General features: G+C 42.0%; 1 protein-coding gene across 1 annotated transcript in view; it reads left to right on the top strand.

Annotated features, from left to right (window-relative positions):
* The window catches only part of LOC144774107 (extracellular calcium-sensing receptor-like), a 103929-nt gene that overhangs the window by 2759 nt on the left and 88378 nt on the right, over nucleotides 1–12792 (top strand). Inside the window, exon 2 of the mRNA XM_078659132.1 lies at nucleotides 3180–3471. Coding sequence (XP_078515258.1) covers nucleotides 3180–3471 — 292 coding nt within the window. The remainder of the gene's footprint in view (nucleotides 1–3179; nucleotides 3472–12792) is intronic.

Here is a 12792-nt window from a genome sequence, read left to right as displayed (position 1 = left end):
TTTATATAACCTAGTTCTCATGTAAAGTGCTCTAATATCCTTGGGCCAAGATTATGTTATATAATAACGTGCAAAAAAGGATAACCAATGTGGCAGTCAGTGTAGAGAGAAGGGTGTAAGTGGAGAAGGAGGCTAGGAATTGTTGATATGCTAGCACACTGCCACCAAGACTGTCCTGATACTTTGGGGAAACAAGTATCATTTTTGATCACATTTCAAAGGCTTGATCAAAATGGGTCTTATGCATTGTCTTAGAAAAGCTTAATCCACCTTCGCACTTGGTTCACCAAGACTTTGTTGAGTCACCTGTACCCAGGATTGACACTACCTTGATGGTCTGACCCAATAGATTTTGGTTGATAGTGGAAAACATTGCCAGCCAAAAGGAATGAATAACACACACTTAAAAGTAAGAATTTACAATGAGTGACATACAGCCTGATTCATCATTCTCCCGTTTTGCGAGCCCCTAATAGCGATTCATAACGAATCGCTATTAAGGACTTGCAAAACGGGATTCATGTAGGAATTGCAATAAATATTGCGATTCCTACATGTTCCTTATTTGCGAGTAGCAAATTGCTAATCGCAAATAAGGAATAACTCCCCATTCAATCCTATGGGCCAAAAGGCCCATAGGAATGAATGGGGAGTATTCCTTATTTGCGATTAGCAATTTGCTACCCGCAAATAAGATAGCGATTTAAAGGGTGCCAGGGGTGTCCAAAGGACACCCTGTAGCACCCCTTAAATGCAAATTGAAACAGGTTTTGTGCACACACCTGTCCAAAGGACATGTGTGTGTGCAACATGCAACTTAGAAAAATGCTTTTAAAAGCATTTTTGTAAGTTTTCGCTATTTACCACGAGGTTTGACCTCGCGGTAAATAGCGGGCCAAAATTGCGAATTCGCAATTTTAAAATGGATGATGAATTGCATTTAAGGAATCTCAAATAGAGATTCCTTAAATGTAATTCCTCGCAAAATAGCGAAATCGCTATTACCGATTTTTGCATTTGGGATGATGAATCCCAAATGCAAAAATAGCGCTCGCAAAGGGCCAAATTCTCAGAATCTGACCCTTTGCGAGCCGATTTCGGCTTGATGAATCAGGCTGATAGTGTTTCCCTGACTTTCCCCATGTATAAACATTGGAAACAATGGTTCTTCTAACTGAACATAAATATATTGCCATGTTTGTCTTACTGAATATTATTTTTATTCTTCATCTTGGTATGGATCTATATGTTATGTATTTCTGTGTGGGTGCCTGAATATGCTGTTACTTAACCGCATGCGCGCTAAGCGTTTTCCCGCTGTGCGCTGCGTTTTTTTAAAAGCCGCGTTACATGACGAGCTCAGCTCGTCATGAGCGTACGAGCGCCGTCACTCATGACGAGCTGAGCTCGTCATGAGCGTTGAAGTGGTTAAAACACCTCACAGATTTTCCTGAGGACTGCCCGACTGCATTCTGATTGAACATATTGGCTAAATATGGGCAAAGGAACTCTTAGAAAAACAGCCATTTATGTGGAGTAGATTACTGGACATTTCGAAATAGGCCAATTTCTCACAGGCAGTTAGAGTATAGACACTAAAAGTAGTCTTTATTGAATGAGAAGAATTTAGAACATCATATAACCTGCTGTTTTGCTGATGTAATTTCAGCTGCTTATTCAAGAGTCAGGAAGACTCTACAGTATGTATATTCAGATATATTTTGTAAAATAATACAGCACAAGGAATATTAAACAAGGTTGTAATTCAAAGCACATTTAAGGAAAGAAGAAACCAGTGCAAACAAACACATAAATAGTGTCACCTTGTAATGGTGCCATTGCAACACTGTTTACCATTTATCATGGACTATAAAATTACCATTATCCTGGTCCCATTTCATATTTTATCCAAAGTATCAATGATGGCCATACATGCAGCATAATGAACTCTGGTTTCTTTATTTTTTCCTTCTTTATGTACCATTCACTTCTATATAATTATACAAGTCTTCTTGATACCAAACGGAGACAGGGCAGGTATCTTACACTTTTATATTCTCAGAAGGCGCTATTAAAACATTATTCTTTCAAAAAAAGCATTGTTTCAAAACAATTCTGTTCATCATCGTATAAGCATGTCTGCTTGTTCTATTGTTAACTTATTTTTATAGTTCTCTTTCTCTCTCTGCATATGAAATTTTGCGATGTAAACTTATTTTGAAAAGGGAGTCATGTTATTAAGAAATTTGTAGATGTTTGGAATGCTTCAATTAAATCAATTTATACTTCTACAGTTTTCCAAGTTGTGGCTTAAGTACATGACGATACACATAGTCCTGAATTTGAAATGTAACTGTACATCACAAGACAAAAGTTCTCCTCCTCTTTTCCACCCCCTCGGCCTGGGATGCCTCCTGGTGGCCGACTGCACTGGAAACAGCTCCAACACCCACCGACCACGCAGGCAACCAGGGGTTCATCCTCGACTCTACTCTCTCCATGACAAAGCAGGTCAACACCGTCTCGTCCTCCTGTTTCAACGGCCTCTGCATGATCCGCAAGATCTACAGGTGGATCCCTACTGAAACAAGAAGAATGGTCCCCAGGCCCTCGTCAGCAGCAGGTTGGACTACGGAACGCCCTCTACGCAGGAACCTCGGCCAAAATCCTGAAACGACTTCAACGCATTCAAAACACCTCTGCACGCCTGATCCTCAACATCCCTCGCCGCAGCCCCATCACAACCCACCTGGGAGACCTGCACTGGCTCCCCATCAACAAGAGGATCACCTTCAAGCTCCTCACCCACTCAAACAAGGCACTCAACAACACCGGACCAGCATACCTCAACAGGCGACACAGTTTCTACACCCCCAACCGCCAGCTCCGCTCTGCCAAGATCGCCCTCGCCACCGTCCCCTGCTGACCTTCAGAAGACTCCTCAAGACCTGGCTGTTTGAGCAGTAGCAGCCTCCCCCCCTCTCCCCCAGCGCCTTGAGACCCTCAAGGGTGAGTAGTGCGCTTTACAAATGTTCTGATTGATTGATTGATTGATTTATATCATTAGTGTGTGTTGACCATTTGAGATTATTAGCCTTCAGACATTTAACCTTCATGCTGCGGAATTGTCATTAATATCCATTCATTTAACAGTAACCAACATTTTCATTTTCTGATAGGTACAGCATTCGGTACTACAGAGCTGTTCTGGCCATGGTTTTTGCCATAGAAGAAATAAATCAAAACCCTAATCTCTTACCAAACATCACCCTTGGCTACAGGATTTTCGATTGCTGCATGTCTGAGAGCAGGGCCATTGCAGGGGCTTTAGAACTTCTTTCGGGAAAGGAGAGCCTTATTCCTGGATACCGGTGTCCAAGGCACTCGCTACTGGCTGGAGTCATTGAGGGAACAGTGTCATCCCTAAGTGTCTCTTTGGCCAGGATTATGGGACTCTACCATTACCCTCAGGTAAGGGGTAAGATTTTCTAAGATATAATGAGAAAGAACATACAAAGTCTAGTATTGACCAACTAGGCCTAAATGCAGAGCCTGTTGTTCTTAATTACAGTGCAGTTGATTTTAATTAAAACAGCGCTTGTGTAACATTCTAAAGGTGAGCTGTCTAACATTAGACCAGAAGGCCAAATAATTCTGGATTTTATGAGTTAATACTAAGTACCCTATAACGAGGCTGGTGGTCTGAGGACCTCCATACATTAGGTGGCACAGCGGTGGCGGATCTAGCTACTGCCGCAGGGCGATCCAACTGCCTGGTTACGACTCTGGCAGTCAAATCACACTAAGGGGCCCATTAGGATGTCGGGCGGATTGCCCCCGCCAGGCTGGCGGTAGCCACCGCCAGCCTGGCGGGCGTAATCCGCCAGACATCCTCACTAATTTTCCCCCCGCCATATTAGTATGGCGGGGGGACCTCGGTGGACGGAAAGACCGTCTGCCGCTTTTCCGCCCCGGTCACCTTGCGGCTGGGGCGGAAAAGGAATAATATGGTGGCGGTGTCTATCAGACACCGCCAGCCATATTAGCATGGGCACGGAGAGGCATGCGGTCTTCACTCTGGGGGGCCCCTGCGGGCCCCCAGAGTGAAGGTGAGTGGGGGGGTGCACACTTCATTTTCATTTCCAATTCGGCAGGCACCGCGCGGTGCCCGCCGCTTTGGAAATGAAAATGCTGTGATGTATTCTCAGCATTGTGGCGGGCGGTGCAGAGAGCACCGCCCGCCACAATGCTGAGAATACAGGATGTGCCCGCCACTGTGGCGGGCACATCCTAATGGCACCCCCGGGACCCCCGCCCTTAAGGTGGGCGGTCCCGTTTTCCGATAGGGTGGCGGGCTCCTAATGAGGCCCTAAGTCTACTGGCTCCGACAGGGTACCGCCGTTCCCTGGCATAGGAGTGGTGGTCAGAGGCCGCAATATGCTTGTCAGGACCGCCACGGTCCCGTCAAGATTAATATGAGTTTCCTCTCAGCCAGACTTTTCATGGCAGTTCCACCACAATAAAAAGCCTGGTGGAGAGGAAATAGAAGGGGCCCTACAGTGCCCCCCTGTGCCTCAAACATTTGAGGATGCACACAGGGGGTCATATCATGTTCCCCCCCTCTGTACATGCACATAGGTTCCTGCAGGGTATGGATTTTCGAGACCATGCAGTGCAGGAACCCTGTGAGGCGATCCCATTGCTGTGCCTTTTTAAAAGGCACTGCTTTCTTTTGAAGGGCACCTCAGGGAGGCACTAAGCGCCTGTCAGACTACCAAAAAGTAGTAATCTGTTGGGCTGGCGACAGCGACCCTTGGCAAAGCAGTGGCGAGGCAGTTTGCACTTCGGCTCCACTGCTCTGCTGTAAGGTCGTAATTAGGCCCATAGTATGTAACTGTGTTTTATGAAGATCCATTGATTGTAAATTGACCACACTATAGTAGTTTGAGACCTACATTAAGCATAAGGGTGCCAGAGACCACTGGAGTTTCCAAGTGGTTCAGTGGAAGGCTGCCCACGAAGTGCAGCAACATCTAACCATAAAAGTTTGGAAATATTTACTGTCCTGAATGTCTTCGTTATAGAAGAATTATTAAATAGTTCTACCCTAATCTTAAAGGACACCCACAAAGGCCCCCTGTCACTTACAAACAAATGGCATGAAGAGCCACACAAAGAACATTGTTTCATCTTCTCAGATATTGAGCAGCTAGCACTGTTTAACGTGGCCCAATTCATCAGAAAATGCAAGGACTATCATCCTTGAAGTAACTCTGTCTGAAATGGTCACAGCATTCACCAGCAGTTTTTCTATGATCAGGAGAGGGTCTCCAGAACATTAAAAACATTCCCTTTATCCAGCAAAATCCATTGCACACCTCCCACTGACTTCTGCCATGATATCGGTTCAGATATCGGGGATATCACGTGACATCAGGTTATCTCATAATAGGACATAAAGGTCATGTAGTTAACCATAACTGGTGAATATCACAGGTAGAGGATTATGTTTACTGCAACAGCATTCAGTGACAATTCAAGGCCCATGTGATTCATAATACTTGACCATCACAGTTTCAAAGCCTTCCATAACTGTCCTATTGCAACAGAATATTCAACGTCCTATGCAATTTCTAGTTCCAGCATTCTTCAAGGGAAAAGTGAACAAGGCAAAATTAAGACTGGATAGTTAAGCACAATGGAATAATGTAAAACAATTAATGATCTGCTCATATATCATACTGCTTGTACTTTTCCCAAGTAAAACTGTGCGTTTGTTGGACAACATAAACATCATGGTTTTGCCAGACTGATTCTGTGCACACCCTCCGGATACGTAGGCCTAAGTCCTGCTAGCTTACAGTGCACCATATACACCCCTAAACCTATTCACCTTGTATTCTCATGTATACCCAAATAAATACACAAGAAATACTCAACCTGCATTTTAAATATGTATTGACACATTGTAATTCTTGAGTAAAATATGTGCACTGCAATGAGTATTAGAGGGAAACAGAATAATGTAATTAGCATTACGAGAAAAGTGAGAAAGTTGAACTAATTCACTATTGTGTATACAGTGTATAAAAGGTGGAATATAAATACTGTGTACAGTGTACTCCTGCCAAGTGCTCCCTAACCAAGTCTTGCTTAGGGTGACCACCTATACAGAAAATGTAGTAATGAAGTTCAGACGTGTAGAGGATGTTCAGTAGATTTATTGAAGTAGATTACTTGACAATGAGTTAAGTCCAGTACAGACCCCACCAGGAACAGCCAGCATGCTGCTCAGTCCTTCTCAACTGACTCTTCTGACTCCCAAAATTCTATAATACATCATCCTTGGAACATTCCACTGGCAGAGCATGAGGTGACATGAATAACATTAAATCCAGTATACTACAGAAAGGAACACTTATTCATAATGTTCACAAGCTAAATGTTTCAATGTTTGTATCCTTCAAACAAAGTCCTTAGGCAATCTTTAATAAACAACCAATTTGTGTTGTATTTAAAAAGCTTCCAATTACTGCATCTAGAAACCCTTTCAATGAACAATCCAGCCAACACGTTTTGTTCACATTGGACATCATCAGAGCTCCAAATTCCATACTCTTTTAAGACTCCATAATGCTTGTTAAGGCTTTATCCATTTATCCCCTTATTGAGGGTCTATCTGAGATTCAGTGCGTTCACGTCCAACGCAGCATCCTTTCTGGCTGGTGTGACTATTCCGCCATCTAGTCACACAACATCTAGTAGCTTTAGAGTTTTTACAAAAACTCCCCATGAAAGAGGTCTTTTATGCATTCTTAAATTGTATAAAGAAAGCTATCGGTATCAGGAAAATGTGTGAATTATTATTTTAACATAATTTTATGTATTACATGCCTTATAAGAAACTATTGTCTTTATGGTTTGTAACTTAGCTGATACATATGTTTTATATAAATTATATTTGTATGTAGAATTGTCTTATTCTTTTATGGCGCACTGCTACTTTGACCGATTGATGCACACTCAGAATAAATGATGTAGAGACTGAATTAGAAAAATGGTACTTATTTTTATATAAATATTAGAACAAAAACTTCGGGTACAAGGTAAATACTTTTTGGAATACAATAGAATCAGAGTAAATGCCATAATACAGTTGTGCGTAATTACGCACAATACATTTCCTATTGGAGGAACAAGGCAGTAGAATAAGCAATGTAATACAGTTATTTGTGTGGCTCACAATTTGGGAATTGGTAGGTTCAGGGCCAAGGTCCAAAGTTCTGAGGCCAAATTTTTGGGAATGTACTGGGTTTCACCGAGAGGAAAACAAGGGCTCTATAGCTGGCGCGGTATGAAGCCAAGGGGCCACCAGTATGAATAGTGCAAAGGTGTAGTTGCAGGCAAATCCGAGGGCTCTCAAGGGACATTAGAGGTCAAAAGATGTGCAGCTGGGCAAAGACATGCAAAGATGACCCTCGCGGTTAGTGGCTGATGCCTTGGAGCAACAACCCTGGAGCTGTTGGGCCGCTGTTGGAGTGGGTCTCTGGAGTTCGAAAATCCCTTGAAGGGTGTTGACTCTCTGTAAAGTTGGAGTCCACCTGGACTCGGTTCAGTTGGTTTTTGCACACGGGGTCTAGTTTCCCGGGAGTATATGACTTTCAGCTCTGTTGTGTCCTGAGGCCTCAAGACTTAGTGCAAAGGCTAAACTGACCATCAAAGAGTATGTGATCCTCTTGCTGATGCTCGCAGACATCAGTCGGGCTGGGGACCTGGACTTTGCTGTTTTTTGGTGTCTGCAAATGCAGGTAGATAGTACCTCAGGGGCCGATTCACAGAACTAACTTAAGACAAAATTCTAAACTTACTACTTTTGGTATTGACAGAAGGCATTTAGTAGTTGTAAAGTTAGGATTTTGTCTTAAGTTTGACTTAAGACAAACTTAAGACAAACCTAAGGCAGACTTAAGACGGACTTAAGACAGACTTAAGATAAACTCTTCGGTTTTGTCGGCACCGAGGAGGCTGTCTGGGATGGCAGGGTGCATAGCCTTGATGAGGGGACCATTGGGTGGCACAATTTGTACTTCTTTCCTTACGGTCCCACTTCGGTGCCAATGCCCTAGGTACCAGAGTAATCCTGTACTAGGGACTTACAAGGAGTACTGAGCATATGCCAATTGGGGAAAAAAAGGAACAGTTTAGCGAAAGAACACTGACACTGAGAACCTTCAATCAAAGTTGCATAAAAAGCCAGGCAAAAAGTGGGGGGTAGTGTTACTGCAACAAAAACCCAGTTTCCTAGGGACATCCATTGCAGAGCAGAAAAAAAACCAGTCCTGATAATCAAGCGGGAGACCTCCACAAACACTTCCAAGCACAGAGTGTATGAATGATGGCATAACTCAGAAGACGGTCTAGAAGGTGCTAACCAACCCAAAGCCTATTCTTATGAAAAATTGTTCTGTTTTTACGGTACTAGACATGATAAAAATGCGGTGCACAAATTCCCTCAAATGTAGTGGGAAGTTAGAGCGGAGTAGCAACTATATCTCAGAAGAGGACCTTGCAACTTGGAAATCAAATGTCTCTCTTTCAGATGTTAAGGTCACACCTTTCTGGTACAATATGGTTTTTAGTCTAATCAACGCATCAAAGTTAACATTTTAAAACATAACCAAAGGTCAATGTGTTGCCTCCCTAACTGTGCGGGCAGGTGGAAACAGTACTGGTGTACAACAGTTCACAACCTCAGAAACTGTTACCAGATAGGCAATGCCCGGTTTCATGCAACAGCAGGCCTGATCACTCAGCATCAAATAACTCCCATTCAAGAGTAGTCTAAAAGCCAGATGGATCACAGCGGCTGGGGGACCTTTCAGATAGCAGGACAAATTTGCTACATATGCTTACATGCATCATGAAGAAAAACCTCCCTACGCACTAAGGAATGCCCTAAAGTACTCTCTCTGTCAGTGCCGCTATGAAACACTTCATTCAGTTTCACCATTCCTATAGCAGTATCTAAAAGATAAGATGCATGACTCGTGCACATATTATTCTCCAAGCGCTTCATATCTGCCTACTTGATTGTGTTGTAAACAGTATTGGAAGTGAAATGTCAAAATTGGCAGAGAAATAAATCAGTGGATTATCCAATCCAGGGAAGGTATTTCAGCAACAGTAATGGAAACATCTTAATTTTCTCAGTGTGTAACATTGTGTAACATGGTATATGTTTCATCTTTCGCGTGCCATGACGGTTTGCTGTTTTGGAAGATTGTAATGTGAAAACAGGCCAGTGGCATTAAGGTGTTGCCATGGCGTACAACCCACACAAAGAGTTCACAATAATAACATGATAGATCTAATCTATGACTACTCATGTTGTAAAGAAGACATGTCACTCTGTATGATATCTATAGCCTACGACACAATATTACCTTGATAGGTATCGAAGGAGAGCCGCAAGCCAATCAGGCCACAAAATGTTGTACAATCTGAAGTTTTGTCAGCCGAGTATCATTAGCAGCACTTGGATCTTTATTTTAGCCAAGGCAGGAAGCCAAGGAAAGAACTTCTTCCAAGTGCGCATCATGGCAAAGCAAGTCCCTCTTACTGCAGCAATATAAATGTTCATTGTCATGTCCTGGTCAATTTTTATCCCTAAGTTTTTGGCTGAGTGACTGGGGATTGGAGCAGAACTCAGCTCCACCAGTCACCAGTCTGGTGCCCAGAGATGTTGAGCTTTGACAAATAGCAGTACCTCCGTCTTCTCACCATTTAGTTGAAGGCAGTTCCTACCCCTCCAAGTAGCTATGTCTTTCATGCAATGCTGAAAGCGATGCCTCAAATCCTCTATGTCTTGCTCCATAGTGATGATCAAATGTGTATCATCACCTTATGGGTGCACAGTCAAAATATCGATTCCCTATTATCGACCTACAGTAATATCGAGTCAAAAATATCGACGGTGAAGAATATCGAGGTCAAGAATATCGTTGGACAGAATATCGACCCTAAGGTAAGTAATATCGATTTCAAATATATCGATGTCACTAATTTTGATGTTACTAATATCGATATTTGTTTGTTGTTATGTATTTTATTATGTATTTTATATATGTATATGTTATATGTTTTTTGTTAAGTATTTTCTTTGTTATAAATTATATGTGTACTATTTTTTATATATTAAAAATGTTATTTTTAATTTAATTTTAGGTTTTAGTACTGGAGCGGGTTGTGGGTTTATAGGGGAATAGGGTGGGAAGTAATTTAATTATAGTAAATTATTTATTAATTTTTAGTAATTGTAACTTCATTTCAATTAATTTTTGCGTTTAAGTTCTGTAGCGGGTTGTGGGTTTATAGGGGAATTGGGTGGGAAGTAATTTAATTAGTAGTAGTAGTAGTAAATAGCTTTATTTCGATATAATTCATATCATAAAAAGCAATACATGTACATTAACAAACAGTAAAAACAATACATTAGTAATAACATATACTTTAAGCAACAATTTACATATAGAGCTGCGTATAACAGTCTAAAATACTCTAAGGCAAGGTACGAAAGTCTATTAAATCTAAAACGCCATGCCCAGCCTAAAAATTTAGCCAGTCCACCTGCAAACAGGGGCCGAAGGTCCGTTTTTAAGATTCTTAGGGCCTACTTGTGGGATCTAGTCCCGAGTTCTCTACAGAGTGGCTTTAGCCATCTGCTACGGGGGACTGCGTAGGCCGCACATTCAAACAATAAGTGCGAAACTGTCTCTAATCTATCCAAACAACAGGGACAAAAAGGAGTTGTCTGCACCGGGACCTTCCAACTAGCAGTCATGATTCCCACTGGAAGTACGCCTACCCTAAATTTAAAATAAAGGGCCCTGTCCCAAGGAGCTAGGATAGTATCCAGGTATGGCTCACGGAAATTCACCTCCTTAACCAAAAGCAATTCTGCCGTTGACCTGCACAAGTTGGCATTACTATTTCTGCCCTCGATAACCCAGGACCAGAATAGTTTTTTCAGAATTGGCTTGGGCGGGGCAGATCTAGTAATCCAGGCGTCCTCAAGGCCCAGATCTATTAGAAGGCGCTTAACTTCCCTTAGCCACTGAATCTTAGCCCAGCCAGGCATTAGGAGGATCTCTTTTAGACTTTTAGAAGTAATTTAATTATAATTAAGTAAATATTTGTTTTTATTGGTATTGATAAATATTTTATGTCTAATTAATTATTAATTGGTAATTAATTATTTTAATAGGTAATTATTTTTTTAATTGGTAATTAAGGTTTGTAATTGGCAATTACATTTTTTAAATTGGTAATTGATAGGTTTAATTTTTAATTATGTGGTAACGTATATTTATTAATTAATATTTATTGGTATGTATTGTTATTTTATTGTTATTTAATTATTCAATTGTAATTATGTTTTGAGTAATTCTTAATGGGTATTTGCAAATGATGTAGAGATATTTCTAAAACAATGTTTTAAATATTTTATTTACAACAATTATTTATAAGTATGTTATATTTAACTTCTACACTATCCAATGTAAATGTATGTGTCTTGTAAAGCGCACTGCTGCCCTGAGGCGTCGTGGCACTGTAGACCGCTGGGGAACCCGTCCTGGCTATCCCTGTGAGATGGTCCCTACTGGGTATCTCCAAGGTGAAACCAGGCATCCCCGGCGAATGTGGGGGGCCATTGTAGAGATAAGGAAAGCTAATGCCCAGAGTTGCCGAGTGTGATCCCTGGTTAGAGTAGGCACTGAGGCGAGAATTATCGAGTCCGCTGACCCTGGTCCACGACCCTGCCGCGTCGGGAATTGAACCCTGGTCCCGGGCCGTTCTCTGCTTCCGGGTCTGCCGCCTCTAACCAGTGAGCCACACCTCTCCACAATGCTTTCCCTACTATTGCACTCTCTGGTGTGGGAATAGTAATTTTTACCCCTACGCTATCCAACACTTTCCCTACTGTTGCACTCTCTGGAGTTGAAATAGTAATATTTACCCCTATGCTATCCAACGCTTTCCCTACTGTTGCACTCTCTGGAGTGGTAATAGTAATTTTCACCCCTATGCGATCCAACGCCTTCCCTACTGTTGCACTCTCTGGAGTGGAAATAGTAATTTTTACCCCTACGCTATCCAATGCTTTCCCTACTGTTGCACTCTCTGGAGTGGGAATAGTAATTTTTACCCCTATGCTATCCAACACTTTCCCTACTGTTGCACTCTCTGGAGTGGGGATAGTAATTTTTACCCCTACGCTATCCAACACTTTCCCTACTGTTGCACTCTCTGGAGTTGGAATAGTAATATTTACCCCTATGCTATCCAACGCTTTCCCTACTGTTGCACTCTCTGGAGTGGTAATAGTAATTTTCACCCCTATGCGATCCAACGCCTTCCCTACTGTTGCACTCTCTGGAGTGGAAATAGTAATTTTTACCTCTACACTATCCAACGTTTTCCCTACTGTTGCACTCTCTGGAGTTTGAATAGTAATTTCTACCCGTATGCTATCCAACGCTTTCCTTACTGTTGCACTCTCTGGAGTTGGAATAGTAATTTTTACTCCTACGCTATGCAACGCTTTCCATACTGTTGCACCCTCTGGAGTGGGAATAGTAATTTTTACCTCTACACTATCCAACGTTTTCCCTACTGTTGCACTCTCTGGAGTTTGAATAGTAATTTCTACCCGTATGCTATCCAACGTTTTCCCTACTGTTGCACTCTCTGGAGTTTGAATAGTAATTTCTACCCGTATGCTATCCAACGCTT

This window comes from Lissotriton helveticus, chromosome 8 (genome assembly GCF_964261635.1).
Source record: "Lissotriton helveticus chromosome 8, aLisHel1.1, whole genome shotgun sequence".
Lineage (NCBI taxonomy): Eukaryota > Metazoa > Chordata > Amphibia > Caudata > Salamandridae > Lissotriton > Lissotriton helveticus.
The sequence above is the reverse complement of the archived record's forward strand: the minus strand, read 5'-3'. Positions and strand labels throughout refer to the sequence as shown.